Raw genomic sequence first — 27,233 nt, forward strand, 5'->3', positions numbered from 1 at the left:
AGATTTGGAGCTGGAGGCGAATTTGCGTAGTAACGAATTTATGGAGACATTTGAAGAAATAGGCAGTCGTGAGCGAATGCAAATTCGAATCGTATTTTGGTGGTTTTTATGGATCAAAAAGTCATTTATATATTTTAAATGTAAGCAAGTGATTTACGCCGCAAGCTAATAAGACAGATGTATACCTACCTATATTTTTTGATTATAAGCCGAAAATTGTGCTTTTTTTATGTGACATTATGCAATGGAATTAAAATATATTTTTTTATATAAAAAAAAATCATTAATTATTAAAAGTAAGACAAAAATGTATTTAAAATCAATAAAAAATATGTTTACACAATTTTAGGAAGCCCGAATTCGTGATGAATAGGTCAAATTAATTTCTATAACCAATGAGAAGTAATTTTAGCAATACAATTAGTGACAAAAAAACCTAATTCACCATAATATATTCTAACCGAATTCATCATAATATGTAATTAGTAAGTAATTAATTAAAGCGTCTAAGTACTCTAAGTACTTGAAACGAATAAATTTGAACTAAACATATCTACAATATATATTTTTTAATATGTATTGAAGCATTATTTGCTCGAATTGAACAGTGCATACTCGATGATGATCATGTTTAAAATAAAATACTTAAGTAAAGTCTCTTACATTTTTTTCCAAGGCCGCGAACTTTTCAGCCGCCTCGTACATGTCTCCCGGGCCCAGACTTTAAATAAAATATTTTCAATATTTTTGAATTCTTTTTGTTATTCGGATAAAACTGTCATTTGTAAAGCTATGCACAACCCTAAGCGCATTAAAGCGGATCGGCGGCGCCGCTCTGCAATTAGAGGAAGGAAGGAATTGCCAATTGCCGAGCCAATCTGCGCCTGATTCGATTTGCGCGCCACGCGTAGGCACACTGTCACCAGACTGAGGTTTGCATCTATTTTTATTTTTGCTTATTTCATAATAGGTACTTATTATTATTGCTTTTTATGGGTTTAAACTAAAATAAAAAATTGATTAGGAATTTGTGCGCCACGTTTTCAAAACTGAGCTTTTCTTCTCTTTTGCTTTCTTTTTACTTCTTTATAGACGCTAATTTTCTCTTACGTTTTTTGGGTTTCTGAGTTAAATTCAATTTATAAAACTAATTAGAAAAAAATATATTTGCCTATTGCCGGCCCAATCTGTGGTTCACTCTGTAGGGCATTTCACAAAAAGGTCTGCATGGGTACTTTTTCGAGGGCGTGACGCATATGGTATGGCAGCTACCTTAATAACCTGCAGAAACCTCTTTATTACTTATATGAACTTAAATCTAAGTTAACAAACGATATAATTTCAAATATCTACTTCTTAGCTACCTAATATAAGTGAAAAAAAATAGCGTCACGTACTCGTAAAAGTATACAACTTGTCCCAAAATTCAACGATAAGCTGGCACCAGAATATGAACCTGCTCATAACTACTCGAGGAAAAATAAATAAAAAATTGAAAAAATAAAAAAAAATAAAAATTGTAGACATGGTCGTTAAAAATACCACTAGGGGTGTCGATTTTCATTTTTTTTGTAATTCCATAATAAATTGAGATATATTTTTTTTCTTTTTTTTTCCTCGAGTAATCATGAGCAGGTCCATCTTCTGGTGCCAGCTTATCGTTGAATTTTGGGTTGGGACACGAGGTACATATATGTACTTACCTGCACGACACTTTTCTGGAATGTCCCATTCGATTCGCGCATCTCTTCTGGTCTATGTTTATTTTTATACAGGGTGCTTCCTGTAACAGGAGCAATAAATTAAACTGTAGGCTGTACTCCTCAAACTGACGAACATTAGTTCAGCAACTTTTGAAAATAACTCAGGTTTTGATTTTTATTACACTTTAAAGTTTATTCTAAGACGCAATGTATTGCAAATTTTGTTATGTTTAAAGCGTGACAAGCAACGTCAAACACACTGATGTCAGCGTACATTGAAGGCAATATTTATTTTGTATGAAAAGGAGGAAGTCTAAAGAATTCATAATTTTTAAAAGTTGCTGAACAAATGTTGGTTGGTCAGTTTGAGGAGTACATCCTACAGTTTAATTTATTGCTCCTGTTACAGGAAGCACCCTGTATAAATGCTAATTATAACTACCTATTTTTGTTAATTATTACTAATATACTTAATTTCTATCTAAAATACGTGTAGGTTAAATAAATAAACGAGATACAACATAAGTTTAAATAGAAAAGAGAACATGTTTAATGAGCTGGCTAATTACGTAAATTGTTGACGTCTCTGACAATATGTATGCAAATTAATATAAATTATAATTAAATATTAATTATTTAAGAACACAAAAATTACAAACGTAATACTAAATTGAATTTCTCTTTGAAAATACTTAATAATAAAACCTGGAGTTAATTACCTGAATAAAATTGCCGAACCGCTACATTACATGAAACAAAAAATAATACATTTAGTTTTCTGAAAACAAAAAATAAAACACAAGAATCACTTCAATAATATGTAACATTGAGCTTTTAGTACTTATTGACTGTTCGTCCGTTTGGGACCTTAAAATAAATAGGTATACGAAAAACTAATAAGAATTCAAATAAACACGGTATTATTTTATAAAAGAAACACCTTGACGAGCGCTCATGACGGTAAATTAGTTAAAACAAGTCGCATCGTCGGTTTTCGTCAGTCGTAAAATTAAATTTACGATTTAAATGACACTTCTAATTAACACTTAAGTGGTTCAAACCTTAGATTTAATTTTGTCATAATTTACGACTTTGACTTAAAAAATATAATAAAATAGTTTAACAAAGTCGAATGTCTCCGAAAAAAGCAAAACTAAGGAGCTAAAATCAGTCGTAGCAGTTTTTTTGGTTTTAATATTTTGCTGCTGAAACCATGAGATTATATTATTATAGCAAAGAAATACATTTTTTTTTTTTTTTTTTATAGTTTCATGACTGACTAAAGAGAACCAATGTAAAACCGTTTTAATACTTACTTCACTAGTTCAGTCACCCAAAAAGGATCTTGGCCTCTGACATAATGTGTTTTAATTTTTAATATAAATTATTATTTACCTAATATGTAATTCTTTTTCAGTAAGTATAAAACTTTGGTGGCAGACTGTACTAGGGGAGCGAATCGGGTTATGTAATTCGCCTTAAGTCTAGTCGAATAATGGGGGCGAGAAGGCACAGGCACCTACCTACTCGCCATGGCGAGTAGGTAGGTAAGTACTTACATCTTGAAAAGGAGATAATAAATGGATTCTCCATTTAATTTTCAATTGTATAAATCTGAATTACCCATTTATAGACACTGTCTGTCTACATTTTTCGTGCAAAAAGGTTAGTTTTATTGAGTAAAATACTTTCTTATGTGCCCTGCTAACTGCTTTAGATGAATACCTAACTACGAGATTAATCTAATTTTTAAATTTTGTTTTTATTCATTAGTATGTAGTACATTATATTTCATTAGTAGCCCGTGGATACTCATAAATGTATTTATTTATTTAAACTTTATTGCACGATAAAATTTGTACTAATGGCGGACTTAATGCTTTAAGGCAGCGGTCGGCAACCCGCGGCCCGCGGGCCGCATGCGGACCGTGAACCTGTCACTTGCGGCCCGCGAGCCTCTTTGGCTATTTTGTATGTAATATTGACAAACGACAATGTCTGATAAAGTCATAAATATTAACAAAGTGCGGCCCGCGTCAACTTCGTTAACTACTATGTGGCCCTTGGCTACTAAAAGGTTGCCGACCGCTGCCTTAAGGCATAATGTATATATTCGTTTTAGTGATAGGCTGATAGCATTAATTGGTATATCAAGTTGGAATTAATCAAAGGGATGTGAGCTTTAAATCAATTTGGTGAAGACACCAAAACCTTACAACTAGACAGTTCAAGTGAGGGAAACTGGTACCTATGAAGAAATTAAATTCATTGCATTATGTTATTGTATAAACTTCCTGTAAAAAATAAAAATGCGTAGGGTCCGGAAGCAAAACATTATCACTTATCACATCTTACTGCTTTTACCTATATTTCTCTGCCATAATAAAATTTCGCAATTTTTAAGTAGAAAAACGCGATGAGTTTTGTTCTCGTCGTTTATAATTTGTCACTGACATCCAAAAATTAAAGTGCACTAAACGTATTCGTGCGTCTTTCGCCCACTCGCAGACGAAACCCGAACTTCACACCGCGACCCAAAACAAGCCTAACGCTTTATTTCACCTATTGACAAAACGGGTATTCACCAGCACAACAAGGATGATTTCATTCAGGCTGCTCTCGAGTATCGCGTTTCGCGCAGGTGCAAGGAAAATGGAGCAAAACAGACACAAAGGCACGGATCATCTCCGCTGAATCAGCGAACCTTATTCACGAAAACATTGCTACTGAACCAGTGTAAAGCTACCCCCGAAAACGCATAGTTGATATGAATTTTGAAGACTAGTTAATTGGGATAAGCTCACACAGTCGAGTACAAAATGGTTTGCGAATAGGAGAAGACCCGAGACGTTTTAAACCCTAATACTTTTATTTGATGTTTAAATAATTAAGCTCTGTTTTTTGTAGCTCAATGTCATATTATTACCTAATAAGTCAGAATTTTAAAGCATTGGTTTACTAAATCCAGAATGCCTGTTGGATATTTTTTAGACCAAAGGCTATTCTTAAATATGCTTACATAAAATCCATGTTATATTAAGTAAATGTACTTGGTTGTATTTATTTTACACTCTTTAAAAGTATGCATTTAATAACATCTTAGATATTATGCAAGATTCAACCTTATATCAAAGTCATAAAGACTACATTCTCAAATTAACTGGTATCAAATGATTACTGTATTTAATACATTGTGTAAACATAAGTTTTCATAATAGCACCCTGTCTTAATTACGACATTATGCGAAGTTATCTACCCAATAGTGTTCATTAGCGGACAATGCGCAATTAGTCTGTCCGTCCGTCTGTTTACCGCGCACGCACTGACGTACAACACTATGTACATACCTACAGACATAATTATTATATTGTTTAATGCTAAAAGCTTGTTATTGTTGCTGTCATATTTGTTCACGTTTGCGTAATAGTTAAAGACACGTTTGTATTGTAATGTAATGTTCATCAAAAATATTTTTCAAGTTTTTTTTATATATGTATGATTGACACACGCTTAACGAATGATGAGTAACCTAGCGTTTAGTGGTCGCACTAATCGCGTATAATATGGCATGATATTTGATACTACAGCATTGCATACCTAGTCACAGCGACATTCTGACATCGGACTTTGATAAGAGACAACATTACGAATTTATACTGCATCGATTATAAAACGCCTCCAGTGCTAACCTGGAAGCCGAAATATCGTTCTTTAGTCAATAAGTATTATTAAGAGCTAAATAGGACTAAGTACTTAATTATTTATTAAATTCTTGTTAATCTAATATCACGAAATAGTTTCATTAGCATTCGCTCATAATTGTATAAAAGGCAAAATTCCCCTCGAGCAAACTGGACGTTTTCCCAGCACAGAATTCGGTTAGCCTCAAATGTACGTAACATAAATGTAATTAAATTTAGGTACAAAGCGTAAATTATGGCGGCAATTTAATCTAATTCCGGAACACGGCAGAATCATGTTACTTCCACAAATTACGTCTAAACCCTAATTTTCATAAGCGAAAATTCGAGTACAGCCTTGCAGGGGTTCACAAATATGTAAACACATTTTCACCTTGTTCCGAAGAGGTAAGGTAAAAAGTGTGTAGATGTTTACGACGGTGTCTGTACAATCCACATTACCAATTATTTAGCCAGCCAAAGGGCTGCAGGGGGCCGGAAAGGGGGGCTGGAGGGCGGAAAATGAAAATCATTTTTGGGGCGACTAGCCCCTCGGGGCTCGTTAGGGGGGTGTTTTTGCTATTTTTTGAAAACGATATTGTTGTGTGAGGGGTGAGTAATGACGGAATATTTAGATGCGTGATATCCTATTTGATGATTGGATTATTATTGTAATTGCTTGGTAATGGTCATGTAACTTAATATTATGTATTATATGATATTAAATAATGATAGTTTCATAAGTATTTCGAATTTTAATACAAATTTTGGAGCTGCAATGAAATAAATATTCAAGGTTATCAAACAAATATTCTCTAATTTCTCTATTGATGAAACAAACTAATTTTTCGCCTACTCGGCCAATTAGTTATAAGTATACCTAATGGTTTGTATCTAATTGCAGTAGGAACCAATAAAGGATGGCTCAAGCAAGACCGGGCCGGGGCAGGGCCGGAGCTTCCCGCGCTTCGATTTCTATGGAACCATGTGATCACCGAAAATAACATGCCGTAACGTTGCGGTCCGGGCCCGGCTCGGTCTAGCGTGAGTCATCCTTTAGGCAGAAAATACTCAAGTTAAACAGAAGGAGATACTTGAAGACCTATTATTTTTATGTTCTATTGTTTGTAGCCAAGACATGAAGGCAGTTCACAGTTATTAGACACCTAATGAGATACACACCCGCGGTCGCTCGAGAGGAATAATTTAAAAAGCGAACAAATTGACACGTTTCATTACACTAAGGGCCTCTATCCACCGCCAAACACATCGTAAGCGATATTTCTAATATGAATATTGGAACTGCGATGTCATTTCTACATTTTTTTGTGAGTTATTGGTGATAAAAAGCATACTAATATATCCATATTGTGCAATCATTAGAAGTATTTTTAATGACAGGTAGCATTCAGTTTGTCGCATTGCAAACCTCATGTCGTAGTTTGGTATATAAATCGTTTAAGAGAGGTATGCTGCACAACAACGGCGAACGATGTACAATTTGATTTCATTTTGATATCGTTCCTACATCTCAATAACGGCGACGAACGTCTACAATCTAAATGCATTGGAAGTCATAAATGGGCCAATTTTCATTTTGTTTTCTTCAAAAATTGATAAAATTTGTTAAGTTTCAAGAGTTCCGGGCGGAATAAACACGAAGTTCCATCCCATCCCATTCGTAACTCAGTGGAATATTTTATGGAACACTTATATACGGTGAAATTGCGCTTATTGTACAGAATAGAAAACAAACTTCTATTCAAGAAATTTTGAAGAAAAATACGACAACAAAAGAGAACTCGGCCTATATGGTATTAATTGGTAAATTTATACAAGCTGGCGCGACATAAATGCTGAAATTTCATTATTTTCACTGAGATTTAATGTCAATCCTTGAGAACAAATTGTCATCGCCACTATCGCTGGTTCCCTATTTAAGAAAAAGTCTGAAGAATTCGACGAGTCTGTTGCATTCTTTAGAGTTTTTATTGTTCTTTCCGATTATAAATTCAAAAGAAGAAACTGACACATTAGATTTTTAGATTCATTGATTTGGTTGTCAAACGCTGTGGTTTTCTGATCCTTGTAATTTATCCGGCTCGAAGGACCAATGAAAAAGATGGGACTGGTGGACTGTTTTAAATGTTAAGATGTTACCTTCGTTATACCTTAGTAGTGTATTTAATTATATTAGCATTTACAAGGATCAGAAAACCACAGCGTTTGACAACCAAATCAATGAATCTAAAAATCGAATGTGTCAGTTTCTTCTTTTGAATTTATAATCGGAAAAAAGAATAAAAACTCTAAAGAGTCTGCAACAGAGTCAGTATTCTCAGTATTCTCTATAATTCGCTATTACTTCTACAAAGAGCCCCTTATAGGTACTAAAACTTAATATTACGAAAACGCAGCGGCAACAGAGCGTGAAAATATAATGGTTTAGAAACGTTCCTCTGAGGGGAGAGGGGGGGTAGGCGGACCACTTAATAGCAATCGTATACAGTGTACCAATCGGAACGCTGCCCGTCTGGCCACGTAGATTAGGAGGTCTAATGAAGGGCGGTTCAGGTCTCGTGGGCTTCCTGAATCTTAGCCAAATTCGCTTTAGGCCGGCAATTCACTCGACCACGGTAGTAGTAAGGGTAGGTAATAGCATTCGATGAAAAATACCGAGTGCCTAAGTGAGTTTAAATGAGGTTGTCCCATAATAACTCATTCCATAGTTATATGAGTGAAATAAGATGAGATAAGATAATTATTTTTCATTTCATTGTAGCAGCGTATCTCTTTAAGTGGTGTACTTTATGTAAATATTATGAATTAAATCGAAATAATATTATCAAGCACACCATGTAAGCTGCTTGTAGGTAGTCGTTGCTCCGTGAAAAGGATCCTCGAAAATTGGATCGAAACATGTCGAGCTAATTCGACTTAATAATACTATAATAATATACGTGAGTGACCCGTTTAAAATAATTTTAATATGCTTGCATAGGTGTAATCATTACAATGCTTTTTGAGGTACATTTTCAATCTTTATAAATCTCATGTCGAAAAAAAGCGTTCGCAACGTTCAAGACTAATCGAGCACACGTCTCTTCAAGAATGTCGTAGGTACATTTTCGCCGATAATCGGGCCATTGACGGCCGGGCCAGTAATGAGCCGGCACTTACCGACCCATTATAATTGCTAATACCCCCCTCCCTTATTACCACCACTTAAGACCCGTTTTCCTTTGTGGGGGTAGGGGGTTAAATTGGTTTGAAGGTGCTTAATTCGGAGGGGGGAGGCTTTGTGCGGCATGAGCTAGATTGGGAATCTCCGGGGAAAGTTTTATTAGGTTAGCGAATTGTGTTGGAGCAATTATGTTGGAGCTGTATTTGACTATGTAATTAATTATGTACATATTTAGCTTCTGTGGTGGTTAATGTAACAAGTAAATTCGGTAACGGATCGATGTAGGTGTTGTGTACCTACATAAGAAAACCAGTTATAAACTTCCTAAGGTCAGTTCCTGGATAAGATAGTTCACATTTAATATAATATATTGTTTTATAAGGTACCTACAGTATTTCAAGAAAATCTTCTAGTTTCCTGGCAACTACCAGGTATTTAACTAAGTATAAAATCGTGAGTCCCATTTACCCAGCCTCTCTCTTGCTGAAAAAGTAAATACCTTTCCTGAAATTCGGTAGGGGTTGCTAGAGAGATGCTCTATAGTAACTCTAACTTCATTTGGCTTTTGTACTCCCAAACTACGGGGGGAAGTAATTTTTTTTCAAGTTTGTACGAATTGAGTAGGTACCAATTCTGTACTAAATCCCCATGTAATAAAAATGCCTAAACGCAATGATGAACTAGAACTTTTGACTTTCAATTTCTTTAAGTAGGTATATTATTACTATGAGATTATTTCTAGACAACCGAACGGAAAAGTTTTCCATCTAAATGATATCGTCTCCTCCGATGCACAATTACCGCACCATATCGCATGACATTCGAGAGCATACGTAACCGAAAGTGGACCTTATGTCTCTGCAATAAGGTAAAGAAATGGTCTACTGTGTTGCGGCCGCGTGTTCGGATTCCACGGTAAACACACGATATGTACCTACTTACTTTTACACGCCTGTTAGCGGTTACAATTAATTAACGTGTAAATATATATATTGAATAAACTAGTATTTTATGAAAGCTATCATATACAGTTTGCATTTTTTTAGGGTTCCGTACCTCAAAAGGAAAAAACGGAACCCTAATAGGATCACTCGTGTGTCTGTCTGTCCGTCCGTCCGTCTGTCACAGCCTATTTCCTCCAAAACTACTGGACCAATTAAGTTGAAATTTGGCATACATATGTAAGTTTGTGACCCAAAGATGGACGTATAACGTAAATAAAAGAATTTTAAATATGGAGGCCATTTTTGGGGGGTAAATGAGAAAATTAAATAATAAAGTTTTTCAAACTATATCGTGTTACATATCAAACAAAATAGCTCATTGTAAGAATTTCAAATATTTTTTTTTTTATAATTTTAGGATAAATAGTTTAGCAGTTATTCAAGAAAATAGGCAAAAAATGACCATTCCCCCCTTATCTACGAAACTACTGGGCCTAAAATTTTGAAAAAAATACACAAAATAGTTCTTTACCTATAGATGACAGGAAAACCTATAAGAAATGTGCAGTCAAGCGTGAGTCGGACTTAATGTACGGAACCCTTGCAACGCGAGTCCGACTCGCACTTGGCCGGTTTTTATGGTTAAACATTTATTGGAAAATTTCTGGCGATACTTTTAATTATAACATTTTTTATTTAAGAATAAGAATAAATTTTATTTATAATAACTAAGAAATATAGGTGTCCTTAAGCCCCAAACTAGGCTAAGCCCGGTGAGCCTGTATCTTGGGGCTTCTAATGCAGTTCAAATACATACCTACAATTGAGCTTAATGTAACTAAATATTTAGGCCCTGTACCCTAATGAATGACAACCTGTGTCTAGATTGTTCTCTGCTAGGTATTTTTACTTTGATTTAATGGCCCTACATTTTATTATGAGTGCTTTACCTTTATGTGCCCCAAGCAAACCAAACTATGTACTTCTTAGTCTCAAAAGGTATGGGAGACCAGGCATAGATTTTTTCAATCGTAATATGTAAGTGTCATGTTTCCTAGATTTCTCATCAATTAAACAGTCTTATAACATCACCCCAAGTAAATAATATGTAACAAATATTTGACTGAGTTCGGTTAACGAACGGGAACCGATCCCGGTAACCGGAGCTTGCAATTAGCGCAGTTTGCACTACACTTGTTGCCAAATCAATCTGTTGAGTGCTACTTGGTAACTCGGTCATGTATGCTACAAAATACGTACCTAATTGTTTTGGCAATAAAGTTATTTTGAGTGTAGAATAGAATAGAATAGAATAGAAACACTTTATTGACAAACTGTGTGCAGAAGATGACATTCATATAATAAGAACATTGTCCCAACAGTTACCCGACATGGGCATGCAATGTTTACTTACATCTACTTGATACCTATATTTACATACATGCAATTTATGTCTTAAACTAATTAGTTAGTACTACCTAGAACTAATAGTTAGATTTATGATTTAAAAGCTAGGTGTTTTACAATATTATCTCTATTATATTATAAAATTCAATAGATTATTTGACCTGTGCTAAATCAGCGATCGACACCAGGAACATGATTAGATCACAACGCAAACGGCACTCCTACCCACGCAACGCATAAGACATTTTAGATACTTTTTTGGCCCGTTTTTTAAAAACATTTATTTAGTATATAGCTCGTAGTACTTTTTTTTAGTATACAGTTCGTTTTTCTGCTCATGAAATGCAAATGTCGCTATGAGCATTTTTCCCATAGCATAGCCTGATACTACAAATATTTTGGCCTTAAAGAACAACAGAAATTATACATATTATAGTTAACCTATTAATATAGCATGTTTTCTTGTACTACACATTATTATAATACACCACTTACGCGTCTTTCTACAGTTTATAGAATATTGTAAACACCCAGAACGCCCTAGACGTTACGCCTGTCTACTTGTCTAGCACGGCCACTCCTTATTGAAAAGATTCCATTTACATTATCATTCTGAGAAATCATTGTTTTATTCCATAAAATTGTAGGTAATATGATTTTGTTTAAATATTATACCTATTACGTATGAGTGCAGGATGAATTTCAAGACTCTTTTTAATCAGTGATCAATTATACGTTTCACGTTCACATCGACCTTGTTAATTTAATTGACATAAACAGACAATTATTCAATGTTCTCTTTTATAAGTCAAACATCTAAATCAATGAATAAGCTTTCTATCTCCACAAGTTGATACTAACATACAGGTGCACCTCATAAGTTGCTCCGCCTTATCCAAATATTGACTTTAAAGATTGTCGCCGACTTCTTCAACCAGTCACTTGATACACTAAATCAGTGTGGCGACCACAAACACTAATATATTGCTTGTTATTACAAGCTGTCGACGCTTACACTGTCGCCTCTGTGACACCCGACACCCTGCGACACAATCTTGTCTACCATTCGTTTAAGCAGAATTCAACTTTAACACTAGGTTTATAAGACTTACAGACGCTGAAAGAAAATATTTGTCTTTTTCACGCCTGCCAAACTAAGAATATATCATCGTACTGAGCAACTAATGACTCTATTACAAGCCACTAAGACTTAAAGTGACTGATGAGGTATGTTTGTTTTTGGCGCCGCATTCACAGTTGCTACTTGTCTTGGTAGAAAAAAACATTTCCTTGGTAATGTGTCGGTAAGGGAGAGCCTGTGGTTCCGACCACTTAATATCGTATTAACTAGTTTTGTTTGATTGCATGTCGCCGCCTGGATTAGGTAAGATGAGAACGGAAAAAGAAAAAATGGAGCAAAAACGTGTTACGTCTTAACCTTAAAGTAACATCATTAAGTTTGCAGTCAATCAAGGCTCAAACAGTTGACTTTTTCAGATAGGTAAAGTTCTAGGCTTGATAAATAAGTACCTACCTACTTTTTTCTCAGAATTGTAATTTATTGTTTTTCTTGAATTAATCTTGCTTCTCTGTAAGATTCTTCTGTCTTTGGTATTACTCTTTTAATCAGAGAGTTATAGTAATTGTGAATTGTTTTGTTCATAGTTTTACTCTTTCCATGCTACTTAATATAGAGTTTTTAGTTTCGGAAGGTAACAACTAGACTAGATACTATAATCTCATGGCATGCAAGATCAAACGCAAAGTGCAATCCGCAAGCAATGGAATCTATAGCATTGTTTTCGTTAAGGCAAATTCAAAATGGCTTTTCAATAAACAATTGAAACTCCTGACCCTTACCGACCCTACGGGGATTCCCTTGCAGTGACGTCATTGCGATAAACAATGCCAAAGAACATGGCTGACTTTCAGGCAACGCCACCCCGACCTGTTTACACAACACATGCCTTTTCACTCCGTACTACATAACGTGGGCCCCAATTTTCAAATTAAAAATGGCGACGTCTAAACAATGGCTTGCAAACGGCCAACGGCATTGTTTTAGAAACAATACGAATTCAAAACCAGCGCCCCGCGGCGTTCGAAATATGAAATTCCACGCAGAAATGGCGGCGAAAGCGATTTTTACAAATGGCAAAATGGCCGCCGGGCGGGGACGTCAGGTGTGCACACGTCATCGAAAAAAGGAATAGAACTGTCATATTGGAACTAAAGTACAATCGCGAGCGAAAGAATTACACTTATTTATTAAGCAATTTGCGAGCGCCCCCGTTATATCTTTATCTCGACCTCTCTAATTTGCATTTAACAGGATATTTCTAAAACCTCACGTCCTAAGCAAATTCCTGATTCGCTTGCATTAAAAACAGCCTATCTTACAAGTCCGGCCAATTGAAACCAAACTCTAAACCCGTTGATCGAGGGTGGGGATTCCGATAAGCTATCAGTCTTGTTGTGATCTATGATATCGGTTAGTTCGGGCGACTGCGCGGTGACGGTTGGTGTTTGGCGGATTCATTACGGAGACAAAGGGAGAGGGGTGCAGGGGCGCGGGGTGCGGGGCGGGAGAGGGGAAGGGGTGCCCTCTCAGCCACTTTCCTAAATCACTGGATGTATTGTATACGCTATCAGTGCGGCCGCCGCTATACCTAGGTCGCTGGGCTAAGAAATTGCTTAATCAACTTAGGGCCTCGGCTGGGCTGAGAAGGTAGACACAGCCGATTGGCGCATCGCTTTCGGTTGATCCGACAAATTAGAGTCGCGAAACTGTAACTAGCTTGGTAGCTAGTATATATTGTTATACATTTTAGATGAACTCATTTATCGTTAAAAATCGTTATCACCCTTAAGTGTCGTATGTGAAAAAATCTGAAGCCCTATTACTAATTTAGGTACCTAAGTTACGAGTTAAGAATGCAGCAGATATTTATGACGCGTAGTCTGATCTGACTTTTGATGGTGATTGTACTACACAAATACGTGAGGCTACAGATACCTAATCACAGTAGGTATAAGGAAGGTCTCTTTTGCATAATGTCGTGTAAGAAGCATAATGTACAGTCAAAAGCAGACGTTGCTAAGCATCCGAGGTGTTTAAATTACCTTGACACGCTCTTATTCTCTTAACAATAAAGTTGCGTCAAGATAATTTTGAATACCTCGCCCACTTAGCAACTTCTGCTGCTGACGTAGCTGATGTACGTACGCCGTAAACTGAATAACAATGTCCTACTTAACCCATTCAGCGTTAATCACGAGCCGAGCACGACATGTTTTCGTTTTGCCTCTACGAAGCTTTTTCGCTACATACCGGGAAATCCATGTTATGTCTACGACGTAGCGCTACGACCATAGCTCAGCTGTGAATGTGTTAATAATCGAACTATGAAGTAACCAACCTGAGAGATGCGGCTGCGAAGGGCTGTAGGGCGACTTGATCTGCGGGAAGCCTGCAACAAACCGACGAACAATTAATTAATTATGCAATTAAACTGTAATTAAACGGACACATTCCTGGGACGCCGGCACGGCGGTGCGTTTTAAATTCTCTTAATTTTATAGCTTATTTTACACTGGGGAGCATTTGTACTGTCTTAATTTAATGGGGTTTCTAAGGAGTGTTTTATTTTGGCACAAGTATAATAAAATTAATAAACTCCTGTTACAAAAATGATAGTCAATTTTAAATGAAAATAATCGGAAATCATTTATTGCGAACCATGGTACAGTCAGCAGCAATCGGTAGTTGCTAAGCGGGCGAGTTGTTCAAAATGATCTTGACGGGCCTTTACTGTTAAGAGAATAAGAGCGCGTCAAAATATAATTTTGAACACCTCGCCCGCTTTGCAACTATTGCTGCTGACTGTACATAATTGTTACAATAAAAACACAGAATCACATGGCACCCTACAAAGGGTATAGCAAGTATTCTTATAGCTAGGTAGGACCAATTTGTATAGTAATATAATATATCTTAATAATTAAAAATAACAGATAATTTTCATGTTTCTAATGTATTGCTTTGCCTTACCATCACTATGTAGTCTAGCCACATATGACCCTATTCACTTCATAATTTTAATTCGTAAAAAACCAGCTGGTAGAGTCAGACCAAGAAAAGTCTGCAGCGGATTTGATAGCCCACGCAGTGCAAGTGTTATTTACACGTCATAATTTCATAGAAGTTTGACGTTTAAAATAACACTGGCACTGCGAGGGCTGTCAAATCCGCTGCAGACTTTTCTTGGTCTGACTCTAGATAGAGTCGGACCACAGACATAAAATTTTCGCGCTTTCTATGAGTCGGACCGAGCTCTGCAATCTGCATGCCATTTGCTATGACAAATATGTCATCACAAATGTCAAAAAATTACACATGACATTTATAATGACAGCTCGTCACGTGCACCTCACTTTGTACTACTGTTCGGGTTTTCATTAAACCCACACGGGGTTATTAGGTATTAGGTACTATAAGTAGATATTTTAGGCATGTCATCATAATTAAAGTCTATTTTTTTATTCGGTAGACTGAAATGACATTTCATAGTATGAAATGACATTTTATGTTCATACTATGAACTGTCATTTCAGTCTACCGAATAAAAAATATACTTTATATGCAACAGTTTTAAAGGTAGGTACACATACGCTGGTAAAACTACCTATAGTTTTTCAAAGGACTGTCTCATTTCAAACATAGACAGAGAGAATCATACTATCGTTGTCTCTAGTACTAATAAGTTGTGTAAAAAGATGAGTATAATTTTTTTTGTTCTTATTTACTGACAAATTGGTTTGACCAACTATACTATTTTTATAGTAACCCATGCGACTGCATGGTGTTACCCACTACAACAACTTTTCTAACGCAGATGTCCATAACACTACCGCTTACCCACAATATAAAGAAAAACACAAAGCGAGTAAAACACTTCCTCAATTACGTGCAAAATAAATAAATACGTGAACTGGTGCGTGTGACAGGCATTGTCGTGAAATAATAGCGCTGTCTCCTTCTTGAGTGGGGTGTTGAAAAGGGACCGCGGCCAAGAACAACATTCGGCGTAATTATCGACTTGGAAACTGTTAGAATAGCAAATGAAGAGTCATGCTGGCTGAATACGTTGACGGCTGCCATTTTATTGGAGTTGGCAGCTTGAATTTGAAATAGAACATCACTACATAGTATAAAACAAAGTCGCTTCCCGCTGTCTGTCTGTCCCTATCTATGCTTAGATCTTTAAAACTACCTACGCAACGGGTTTTGTTGCGATTTTTTTTAAATAGATAAGAGTGATTCAAGAGGAAGGTTTATGTATATAATTTGTTAACCCGTGCGAAGCCGGGGCAGGTCGCTAGTGTAAGGGTAAAAACACCAGAGCACCATTTATAACAATATTTATTAGAGAATCACAATATATGAGAGTTAGGGACTTAGGTAATACGCGACGCCGTTTTGGCGCAAAAACCCGATCTCTAGATGACAGACGTCATAATGCTGCTCTATCCCCGGTTCTCGTAGTGATGTCAAGACCGCTGTTTGACGATGCCGCCTTTTAGCTCGGCCATCGCCTGACCCGACCAGCGCCCCGCAGGTCACTGTCATCAGTGCAGCCACTGAAGTCTGCCACAGCCAACGCAGTCGCAGCAAGCTGGGTCTTCACCAGGTGGATGTAGCCTCCACCAGTTCAATATTCTGCGAATTGAACAAGCACCTTTTACGCTCAGCCGATATACAAGCCTTGGTCCTTTTGAGTAATTCGACTCGAGTTCCGTTGAAACGGTCTATTTCGTTATTGTCAACTTACACCAAGATATTTAGTTCTATTTCAGTCGAATTGGAGTAAGGGCTTAAGCCGACTGAACCAAATGTAAGAAAGCATGACCAGGCTAGGTACCAAATAATCCGTGGTATGAGAGGTGTTAGGATATGCAAGTCTGCTCAGCACTTGCTTGAAATACACAAAAGGCTTAATTCACGTGCATATGACACCAAGAGGATATAAATACCAATTAATTATGCAAAATAATAAAATATTGCGATGAGCGTGACATCTAGCGGCAGGTAGATAAACCACCCCCTTTTTTGTAACACCATCTAACATAAATTATTTTCTTGTGAATAACGTCATATAACTTTCAAGGATTTATTAGATTTTGATAAATTTCTAGCATGTATATGCAGCTAGCCCAAACCTTCCATTGAGCGGTGCGTTCATACTGACCGCTTAACGTAACAATGACTATTTGTGTCGTTTTAAAAGCAAAGACTTGGAACAAACTCACAATTGGCTTCTCCGTTGTAGGATGTAAGACTCCCTCGCATGCACGCACAAAAATGCGTACAACTCGTGAGAGGCTAACATGGGACACGTCTCATGCATGTGCGGAGCTGCCTAGGCTAGGACACCACTGCCCTTGTAGGCGCAACGACCGTAGAAGTCGGCCCTTCACGATAAGGTTGTCACGGAGCCCGGTGCACGCACTCGCTCCAACTGGGTATTTCGAACAGGCACTCCCTCCAACTCTACTGGATCCGGTACTTCGCCAGCGATCCCTAGAAGGTATAAGTGCAAGCAACCCTTTCAAGGTAACCTTGAGATCATCAGTCTTAAGGTCATTAAAATATCCTTTTGTAAACAAGGTCTCAAGCCAACCTCTCAAGGTCAACAACAAATAGTACGATACGATATAGATAAAACATTCATCGGTAGTAGAAATAATGGTCCTCTTAAGGACAATATCATATCACATGCAATGGTCCGCCTCTTAAAGCCTGCACTGCAGATACCAGGAACAAACTAGCCTGTTAAAGATAGTCTTGTATCACATGCAATGGTCCGCCTCTTAAGGCCTGCACTGCAGATATACCAGTAACAAAATTAGCCTATTAAGGATAATCTAAGCTCACATGCAACGGTCCGCCTTTTAAGGCCTGCATTGCAGCAAATACCAGTAACAACCATCCTCTTAAGGATAGTCTTATATCACATGCAATGGTCCACCTCTTAAGGCCTACACTGCAAATACCAGTAACAACCATCCTCTTAAGGAAAGTCTTATATCACATGCAATGGTCCGCCTCTTAAGGCCTACACTGCAAACACCAGTAAACAACCATCCTCTTAAGGATAGTCTTATATCACATGCAATGGTCCGCTTCTTAAAGCCTACACTGCAAATACCAGTAACAACCATCCTCTTAAGGATAGTCTTATATCACATGCAATGGTCCGCTACTTAAAGCCTACACTGCAAATACCAGTAAACAACCATCCTCTTAAGGATAGTCTTATATCACATGCAATGGTCCGCCTCTTAAAGCCTACACTGCAAATACGAGTAACAACCATCCTCCCAAGGATAGTCTATATCACATGCAATGGTCCGCTTCTTAAAGCCTACACTGCAAATACCAGTAAACAACCATCCTCTTAAGGATAGTCTTATATCACATGCAATGGTCCGCCTTTTAAGGCCTGCACTGCAGCAAATACCAGTAACAACCATACTCTTAAGGATAGTCTTATATCACATGCAATGGTCCGCCTCTTAAGGCCTACACTGCAAATACCAGTAACAACCATCCTCTGAAGGATAGTCTTATATCACATGCAATGGTCCGCTTCTTAAGGCCTACACTGCAAATATCAGCAACAACCATCCTCTGAAGGATAGTCTTATATCACATGCAATGGTCCGCCTCTTAAGGCCTACACTGCAAATATCAGCAACAACCACCCTCTCAAGGATAGTGACAAGCAACAGGCCGCTCCTTAAAGCCTCTGTGGCGATTACCGGCGCCAGGAAGTAGCCTATTAAGGATAGCATCCCTTGCCAAGACTAAAGTAACAGCCCTTCTTAAAGAGCACATAATAATTAAAGCTCTATAGCAGACATTGAAGAGAGTAAGTAATATAAATAAAATAATCACTCAGTTCTCAATCCGAGTGTCTAATAAAATTAATCAAGCACAATGTGTTTATTTTAGTCGGCAAACCCGTTAACAAAACACATAAGTATGACAACAGTAACCCAGTTCTAAATCTGGGATAAAACAAAATCACAACTCGATTCCAAACTCGAGAGTAAGTAATATAAATAAAATAATCACTCAGTTCTCAATCCGAGTGTCTAATAAAATTAATCAAGCACAACGTGTTTATTTTAGTCGCCAAACCTGTTAACAAAACACATAAGTATGACAACAGTACCCCAGTTCTAAATCTGGGATAAACAAAATCACAACTCGATTCCAAACTCGAGAGTAAGTAATATAAATAAAATAATCACTCAGTTCTCAATCCGAGTGTCTAATAAAATTAATCAAGCACAATGTGTTTATTTTAGTCGGCAAACCTGTTAACAAAACACATAAGTATGACAACAGTAACCCAGTTCTAAATCTGGGATAAAACAAAATCACAACTCGATTCCAAACTCGAGAGTAAGTAATATAAATAAAATAATCACTCAGTTCTCAATCCGAGTGTCTCATAAAATTATATCTCAGTTCCTAATCTGAGAATATACTCGTAGTCAGTTCTTAATCTGAAAACGGTACCTGAAATAACAGCATTTGCCCTTAACATGGGAAATATAAAATAATAAGCAGTTGCTACTATGCAACCAATTGTAAATGATCATGTGCAACTTGGCTTGCCTCTTCCGTGCCCCTAAATAAAGGCAACACTCTTACTATACCAACATTGAACTACAGTAGAGCCTGAACAGAAGTTCATGTTATCGAGGTTCCTCTCTTACCCAGGTTCGCCTTATCGAGGTTTCACAAATTGTATTTTTCAACCATCATGAAGTGTATATTGATAATGACCAATCAGTCAAATCATGGCACATATGCTTAAACCATAAAGCTTCCAATCCCAAGACACACATGGTTGATTTTCTCCAGCTGTGCATGTGCATTTTATGTGTAGATAACTCAACACATCATCATCCAGGTTAACTTATACCTGCACAAAACTAAATAATTTTGTTAAATGCCATGCAAGCACACATTGTAAGATAAATGAGTTCATAACATAATAAACCACAATTTATGCATTTTTCAAAACAATGAAATACATACTTAGTGAACCCACGAAATTTGTGAAACATATTATTATTTATAACTTCTGATTTATGAAACCCAGAAGTAATAAAAGTGTACTGTTTATTAATGCAAACGGTACCATAACACACTACAAGTTCAGACGAGAACCGTCAATAACTTCAAACAGTAGCTCATGACATGATATTCTTCGGTCAATGTTCATTAGCAGTGAATGGGTTAAAATAGTTATTTACAAAGCTTCAACCAAGCTATTTACCTTCGTTTAATATTCACCCATAAAACACTTATCGGACTGGAACGTTTAGAGTCCAGTCGCACTTGTATGTAAAAGACATGTATCATGTAGACCGTCAATATCCATATTGACTCCTGAAAGTATTTACCTCGCTTACCATTAGCAACAACCTGCTTTACCAGTGTCATACTCAGCTCAGTAAATATCTTGTTCAATATGTCCATCTCTTTGACAAGATTTTAACCTTGGAAATTCATCAAACTTCATCAGTAATAAAGTTTTGTTATAATGAAATGCATCTGAAACATACTGTTAGAACACAAATGATTATCATTGTCAATAACTCAAACACTTGACAATGTCATGCCAATAAAACTTTCATTAGTTTGGTAAGTCTGTTTAAATATATGTCTTTGGTTCATTTTATAATATGACATTTTGTGAAAAATATTTGCAATGCAAACTTTAACCAACATCCCAATGAACAAAACAACAACCACAACATACTATAAGCTGTATGCAATTAATTTGTATAAACACTCATAAGATTTTTCATACATAGAACCAATCAATAATATGTACAGACAGAAATTTTCTCAACATCTCAAATGATTTACTGCCTTATTTATCAGTATGTCTGCAGCTTAATGTTAATTGCAAAGATGCAGGAGGTTATATGTGATATGAACTGTCTTTTAAAATATTCAGTCCGAGGAGGCTCCGGATACATGGAGTGACTACATTTGTCACAGATACTACTAACCAGCTTGAAATAAATGTCACCTTTCGCTTATTCACAAAGCGCATTTTACTAACCACACACAGTCAATGTAACACATACTGACCGTTAGTATACATGTACAACATGAACAAACATTTTATTTCTAAATAAATACCTCATTTTCCATGACAACGGAGATTAGGTATCAACATATTTTCTCCATATAATGAATTATGAGCACTAGGACATAATATACCTGGCATCCATAACCAACTAATTTGAAATATTATCCATGTCCATTTGGGTTCATTATAGAGGCCTGACCCGATAGTCACTCTAGTGCGTTCAACGACGGTATGGTCGTTCAATTCAAGAATCATTGCTGTCAAATTTCTGGAAATTACACAAACCAAAAACACACCAACAAAGCATTATTTCAGTTGCAATAAGCATGTGTAATATCACACACACACACATATGAAACAACAAGTAATTTCTCCTCATTGTCGTTGTAACCAATATTCCAGTGTTTTTGAAAACTTGTAATCTATTTTAATTTGACTGAAAGGATAAAGTATTAAATAGCACTCATTGTTAATCATGAAAGCATAATACCAACATACATATAGTATCAATCAAGGCTAAGTTTACATTACCAAACTTGTTTTGTATGCTTTTTACTTGAATGTAAATTTCACCACGACACAAACTTTAGAAAATGATCATAGCATTTTGTTAATATGTCATGTAGACATACTTAATCACATTATGTTATGTATCTGAAAGCACATAGATTACAAAAATAACACAACATATAAGTGAGGCAGTGAATATTTACCACTATGGCCCCGGAGGGCCCGGAGCATTGTTAGGTGTTGGATCAACACAGACTTCTTACCTGAGTTAACTTTTACCTGAGTTACTCTGTAATCCCAAGGATTTATTTTATTCATACCAATATCAAAATTCAAGAGTACCTAATGGTATCTGTCAGCTTATGTCTTGTGATCTTCTGCTGTGAATATTGTAATATACATACATGCCAGCAGCCTTATTACACTGTCAATATGTATTATTTTTGACAGTCATGATCATTGATGTACATAAACTGAAATAGGTATCTGAAATCAAACACAAAACACACAAAACACACGGCAAAGGTACGATACGCCAGCCAATAGCCGGCACAGGTTAGTTTTGTAGGCTATTCTTGTAGGTATGATTTTGACACCAATCTTGGACTTTGTATATTTAAGTCCCTAACTGATGAGTGGTGTTGGTGCATTTACTCATTACAATCAGATTAACGATCAGAACAATGAAACAAGGAAGGACTACGCGCGGTAAATTTCGTAATGTCAATTTCGACAAATTATATCGTAGTAGGCGGGAATCCACTATCGCACTTCTGAAGCTGTAAGGGTAAAAACACCAGAGCACCATTTATAACAATATTTATTAGAGAATCACAATATATGAGAGTTAGGGACTTAGGTAATACGCGACGCCGTTTTGGCGCAAAAACCCGATCTCTAGATGACAGACGTCATAATGCTGCTCTATCCCCGGTTCTCGTAGTGATGTCAAGACCGCTGTTTGACGATGCCGCCTTTTACTAGTTTTACCAATAAATGTGATATTGTGACAAATTTCCAAATAAAATCAATCTATTATAAAATATATTAAATAAAAGACCTACGTCTAATAGAAAATTTTAAAGATGAGAAAAACATTAATACCTATACCTAAAGGTATAAAACGTTGTCACATATTTTAACTTTTTAACAGTTTTTTATATATCTAAAGGAATCACATTAAGTACTGATTTATTGCTGGTTTTGATGTACCTGATTGAATGAAGACAGTCATTCTCTATAGATCCAGTCGATAGATCCAAAATGGATCTAGTGAGAAATGTATGTTGACATTTAGAAACTGGATCTATAGGGATATTTAGATAATTATAACCTAAGCATGTAGCAAGCAGAAGTCTGTGTTAAGCCATGTTTGATTACATAGTACCACCATAATACTAACTTTGTATACTTAATAATACCTAGGTGTTTCACCCGTTTTAACACAGAACAGTTTTTAGGGTTCCGTACCCAAAGGGTAAAAAACGGGACCCTATTACTATGACTTCGCTGTCCGTCCGTCCGTCTGTCACCAGGCTGTATCTCATGAACCGCGATAGCTAGACAGTTGAAAATTTCACAAATGATGTATCTCTGTTGCCGCTATAACAACAAATACTAAAAATAAAATAAAATAAAGATTTAAGTGGGGCTCCCATACAACAAACGTGATTTTTGACCGAAGTTAAGCAACGACGTCGGGCGGACTTGGATGGGCGACCGTTTTTTTGCTTGTTTTGCTCTATTTTTTGTTGGTGGTGCGGAACCCTCCGTGCGCGAGTCCGACTCGCACTTGGCCGGTTTTATTTTTTGTTGATGGTGCGGAACCCTCCGTGCGCGAGTCAGACTCGCACTTGGCCGGTTTTTTAAATAGAAATGTAACACTTAAAACCACCTTTAGCCTCTGTTCTCTAAAACCAAAATCTAATATGTATTGGACTTGTCACGACGCTCCAATACCCATTATGCACGTGAAGAAGCAGGACGTAAGTTACCAATCCAATTAAAATTAGATTTAACACTGTTGAAGATTGGCACAGTAGCTTCATCTAGTAGCGGAATGTTTTAATACATTAATTCGTTTGGCAAAGTGCCTACCGGCTTCTCCCGAAAACTCAGACTATTATTACCGTGAATAGCTGAATAAAGCAAAGTGACATTTTCGGCAATTTTACCTTTGATATTTATGAGTTTTGAAATGAAAATACTTTAAGAAAAGTTAGAATTAGAAATGGTAATACCTATACCTTATATCCTTAAGGGAATTTGGCATTACTTATGTCGTTTTGTGCGTGATACAAGTTTGATCATTTGGTAAAATAGGTCCAGTGCGTGGCAATCTTTCAGCAGGTAAGATCCTCCAAATCATCCCAAATCATGCCAAATTATCATGTTTTTTAGTGGATGGGGCACTGTAACTACGAGTATGTGGGGCGATGATATTCGTAACGCAGCGGGCAGATGAGCTAAAGATCGAGCTCAGTGGCGTGTCATGGAAAAGATCTATGTTTTAAATACCACGTCGGTGGCAAACAAGCATACGGCCCGCCTGACGGTAGCGGTCACCTTAGCCTATGGACGTCTGCAATTCCTGCCATTTTATGCGCGTTGCCGACCTTTTAAAAATCTATACACTCCTTTTTTGAAGAATCCCATCATACTGTAATCCTCGGCAGGAACCTCATTCCACAGACGGAGCCTCCGCGGGAGGAAATTCCTCTTAAACCGCACAGTTGTCGACTGATAGACTGATACAGATGATGATGATGATGATCATAAAACGTTTAGTATGCGATGTGAGGGGTGACAAAATCTCTCTTAACCTTTTCGACGCCGTGTCAAACACAAAAGCTGTCAGCACGCTGACGCCACGTCACCGAAGTGTCAAAACTGAAATTGAACTTTATGCATATGCACGTAGGTCTATGTTGCTCTGTGGTCTCTGTGACCGATTAATCGGTCTTTGGCGATGAACCTACGGTGCGGATATATCGGTCATTGGCGTCTAAAAGGTTAAAATACACTGGTCAGCCGCAAAAAACACTATTCATCCAAAATGACGTCAAATTAACGTAAGACGTTTTGTTAGACGTTTAATTGACGGGAGTAACCAATTCGCGTGGTGTCGGGTGGCGCACGCGCACAATGGGTGTCGGGTTGCGACAACAATGGGCAGATTAGCGCGGCCACTTATACTCCGGGAGGCAGACGAACAAAATTTACCTCGTTATATCTCTTTTGCGTGTATATTCGCCTGCACAGGCGAAGCGTTACAAAATCAGTAGGCTTAGCACAGGAACACCGCGGCAGTATCTCGCGCGCGAAATAGACTACCAGTCTTTTTATTAATTACCTATAAAAGGACGGGTTCAAATTAGATCAGTTCAAAATGAACTCTGTATTGTGCAATTTTTAGACGTTTTCTTATAGTTTGTTAGACTAAGTAGTGAAAATGTTATAGTATGTTATATATTTGTTTTCTAATCACAAAACTCTTTCATTTGATGCCTCACATGGTAAGTTAAAAAGAAAAAAACTTTATAACGTTAACGCAAGTTACTACACCCACCATTTTCGCGCTTGTCATCTTATAATTATATTGTATGCAGAACATTATATTGAATGTATTGATACCAAATATACCCATATACATAATAGTTATTTTCGATACAAGTGCGAAAAAGAGGAAATTTGAAACGAGTGGCGATAAATTAAAACACGACCGAAGGGAGGGATCGACACGAGTTGTGAATTACCTATTCGCACGTGTATCGAACAACGTTTTACAGTACATATGGCACTTTAAAGTTTCGACATACGCACGAAAAGTGCTATTTTACGCACTAGTGCGGAAAAGTAGCCCCATATGTACTGTAAAATATTTTATTCGTGAGTGTTTTTGTATGAAATGAGTTAATGTGATTAGTTTTTGCAATGTTAATCAATGCTGAACGTAGTTTATAGTGCTGAATAATACGTATATAATTTACAATATCATTCCAGTTCAAGCGAAAAATCTTAACTGTAAACTGTAAGTGTAATACTCATGTAACCAATATTTGTTTTATTGTGATTTTTTCGCAAATGTATTAAAAAACGTCGTTCAATGTACGTGTGAAAGTGTTATTATTTACTTGTCCCGTGTCTTTATAGCGGGACTCGTAATTAATAACACACTTTCCACACTTGCATTGAAATGTACTATTCCCGGATAAGGGCAAAGATGATTTCATGTTCAACTCCTGGCCTATCCTCGTGAAGAATAGAGCTTAGTACGGGACAGGCACTCAATACGTCAAGAGATTCTTCAATGGTGTCTGGTTACAGTGTGGGCTGTTTTTTGTCCCACAGAGGTTAAATTGGGTATAAAATGGGTATCAACCTAATTTCCGTGGCCGCCGGCGTTCAATTCTTTGTGTGCTGTGGGAATAGTAGGCAAATGTTAATTTAACTTGTGGAAATACACACAAATGGCCAGTGTGGTTTTTACCGCAAATAACAGGTTTATTTTCGTAGTAGGTCTGTATCTTTTTACAATTTATAAAAAAAAACAAAAATATTTATTTCGTGTGGTTTACACCAGGGATGTTGCGGATGCAGATTTTTTGACATCCGCGGATGCGGATGCGGATGCGGATTTTTAAAGGCTCACATCCGCGGATGCGGATGCGGATGCGGATGTCAGGATTAGGTACTTAGAAAACGTCAAATATTACATTTTTAGTATTTTTTTATTTAAAAAAACCAAACGTTTAGTATTTGAGCAAGAATATAGGTGCGTTATATTTAATAAACAGTAACTTCGCCGACTTTTCTGGATCTAGACGATTTCGTTATAGGTAATGACGAAATTACCTAGCACTTACGCCGCCGCTAAGACGTTCCTGTACCGACTTGTTCGACATCCGCATCCGCATAAGCTCCGCATCGATTTTATGCGGATGCGGATGCGGATGCGGATGTTGAAAATAATGCGGATGTTCCGCGGTTGCGGATGCGGATGCGGATGTTCGCAACATCCCTGGTTTACACACATAGAGCACAAACATACAAGCAAGCATTACACATAAAACACAACATATATACATTATAAATTTACACATAGATATTACAGTGGTAGGCAAACTATAAGCAAACTAACAGCTACCATTGTATCACGCTTGTAGGGGAATGTAGTCCCTCACAGTGGAGCATTATGGACAGTGTGGTTTTTCCCCTATCATTCTCAAGATGGTGGAAAAGAGACTAAAAGTGTAGATATGATAATAATAAACTTCGGTATATTTTGTATTCCTAGAATGCTAGAGTGGAGAGACAGAACACTTTATTAAAGCCAAGTTTTCGGCGAAGTGCCCCGGCTGAGATGCCTAAAATTAGCATGTGGCAAAAGTGACGTCCGACAAGCTCCACATAAGAGTACCTACCAATGTCACTAGAGTTTATTATGAGTTTTGGTGCTCAAAGCTTTTTGATCATTAAGGGTTTTAGTACGAGGGGCGTTCAAAATATTCTCGGTATTGATATCTTACGACCTCTTCTAAAATTTCTTTCGTTACTGGCCGCTAAGGTTTATTCATTGACATTAAAAAAAAGTATAATTCGAACCGAGATGGTCTTTTGTTTTTCT

At 36.9% G+C, this 27,233-nt stretch overlaps 1 protein-coding gene across 2 annotated transcripts in view; it reads right to left on the minus strand.

Moving 5' to 3' along the window:
- The window catches only part of LOC134653575 (visual system homeobox 2-like), a 132,547-nt gene that overhangs the window by 64,462 nt on the left and 40,852 nt on the right, over positions 1-27,233 (minus strand). Inside the window, exons 2-3 of one of the 2 annotated variants that reach the window (XM_063508965.1) lie at positions 14,339-14,389; positions 2,423-2,443 (exon numbers count right to left, since the gene is read on the minus strand). In XM_063508965.1, coding sequence (XP_063365035.1) covers positions 2,423-2,443; positions 14,339-14,389 — 72 coding nt within the window. The remainder of the gene's footprint in view (positions 1-2,422; positions 2,444-14,338; positions 14,390-27,233) is intronic. The other variant, XM_063508967.1, reaches the window with a different exon arrangement.

This window comes from Cydia amplana, chromosome 13 (genome assembly GCF_948474715.1).
Source record: "Cydia amplana chromosome 13, ilCydAmpl1.1, whole genome shotgun sequence".
NCBI lineage: Eukaryota > Metazoa > Arthropoda > Insecta > Lepidoptera > Tortricidae > Cydia > Cydia amplana.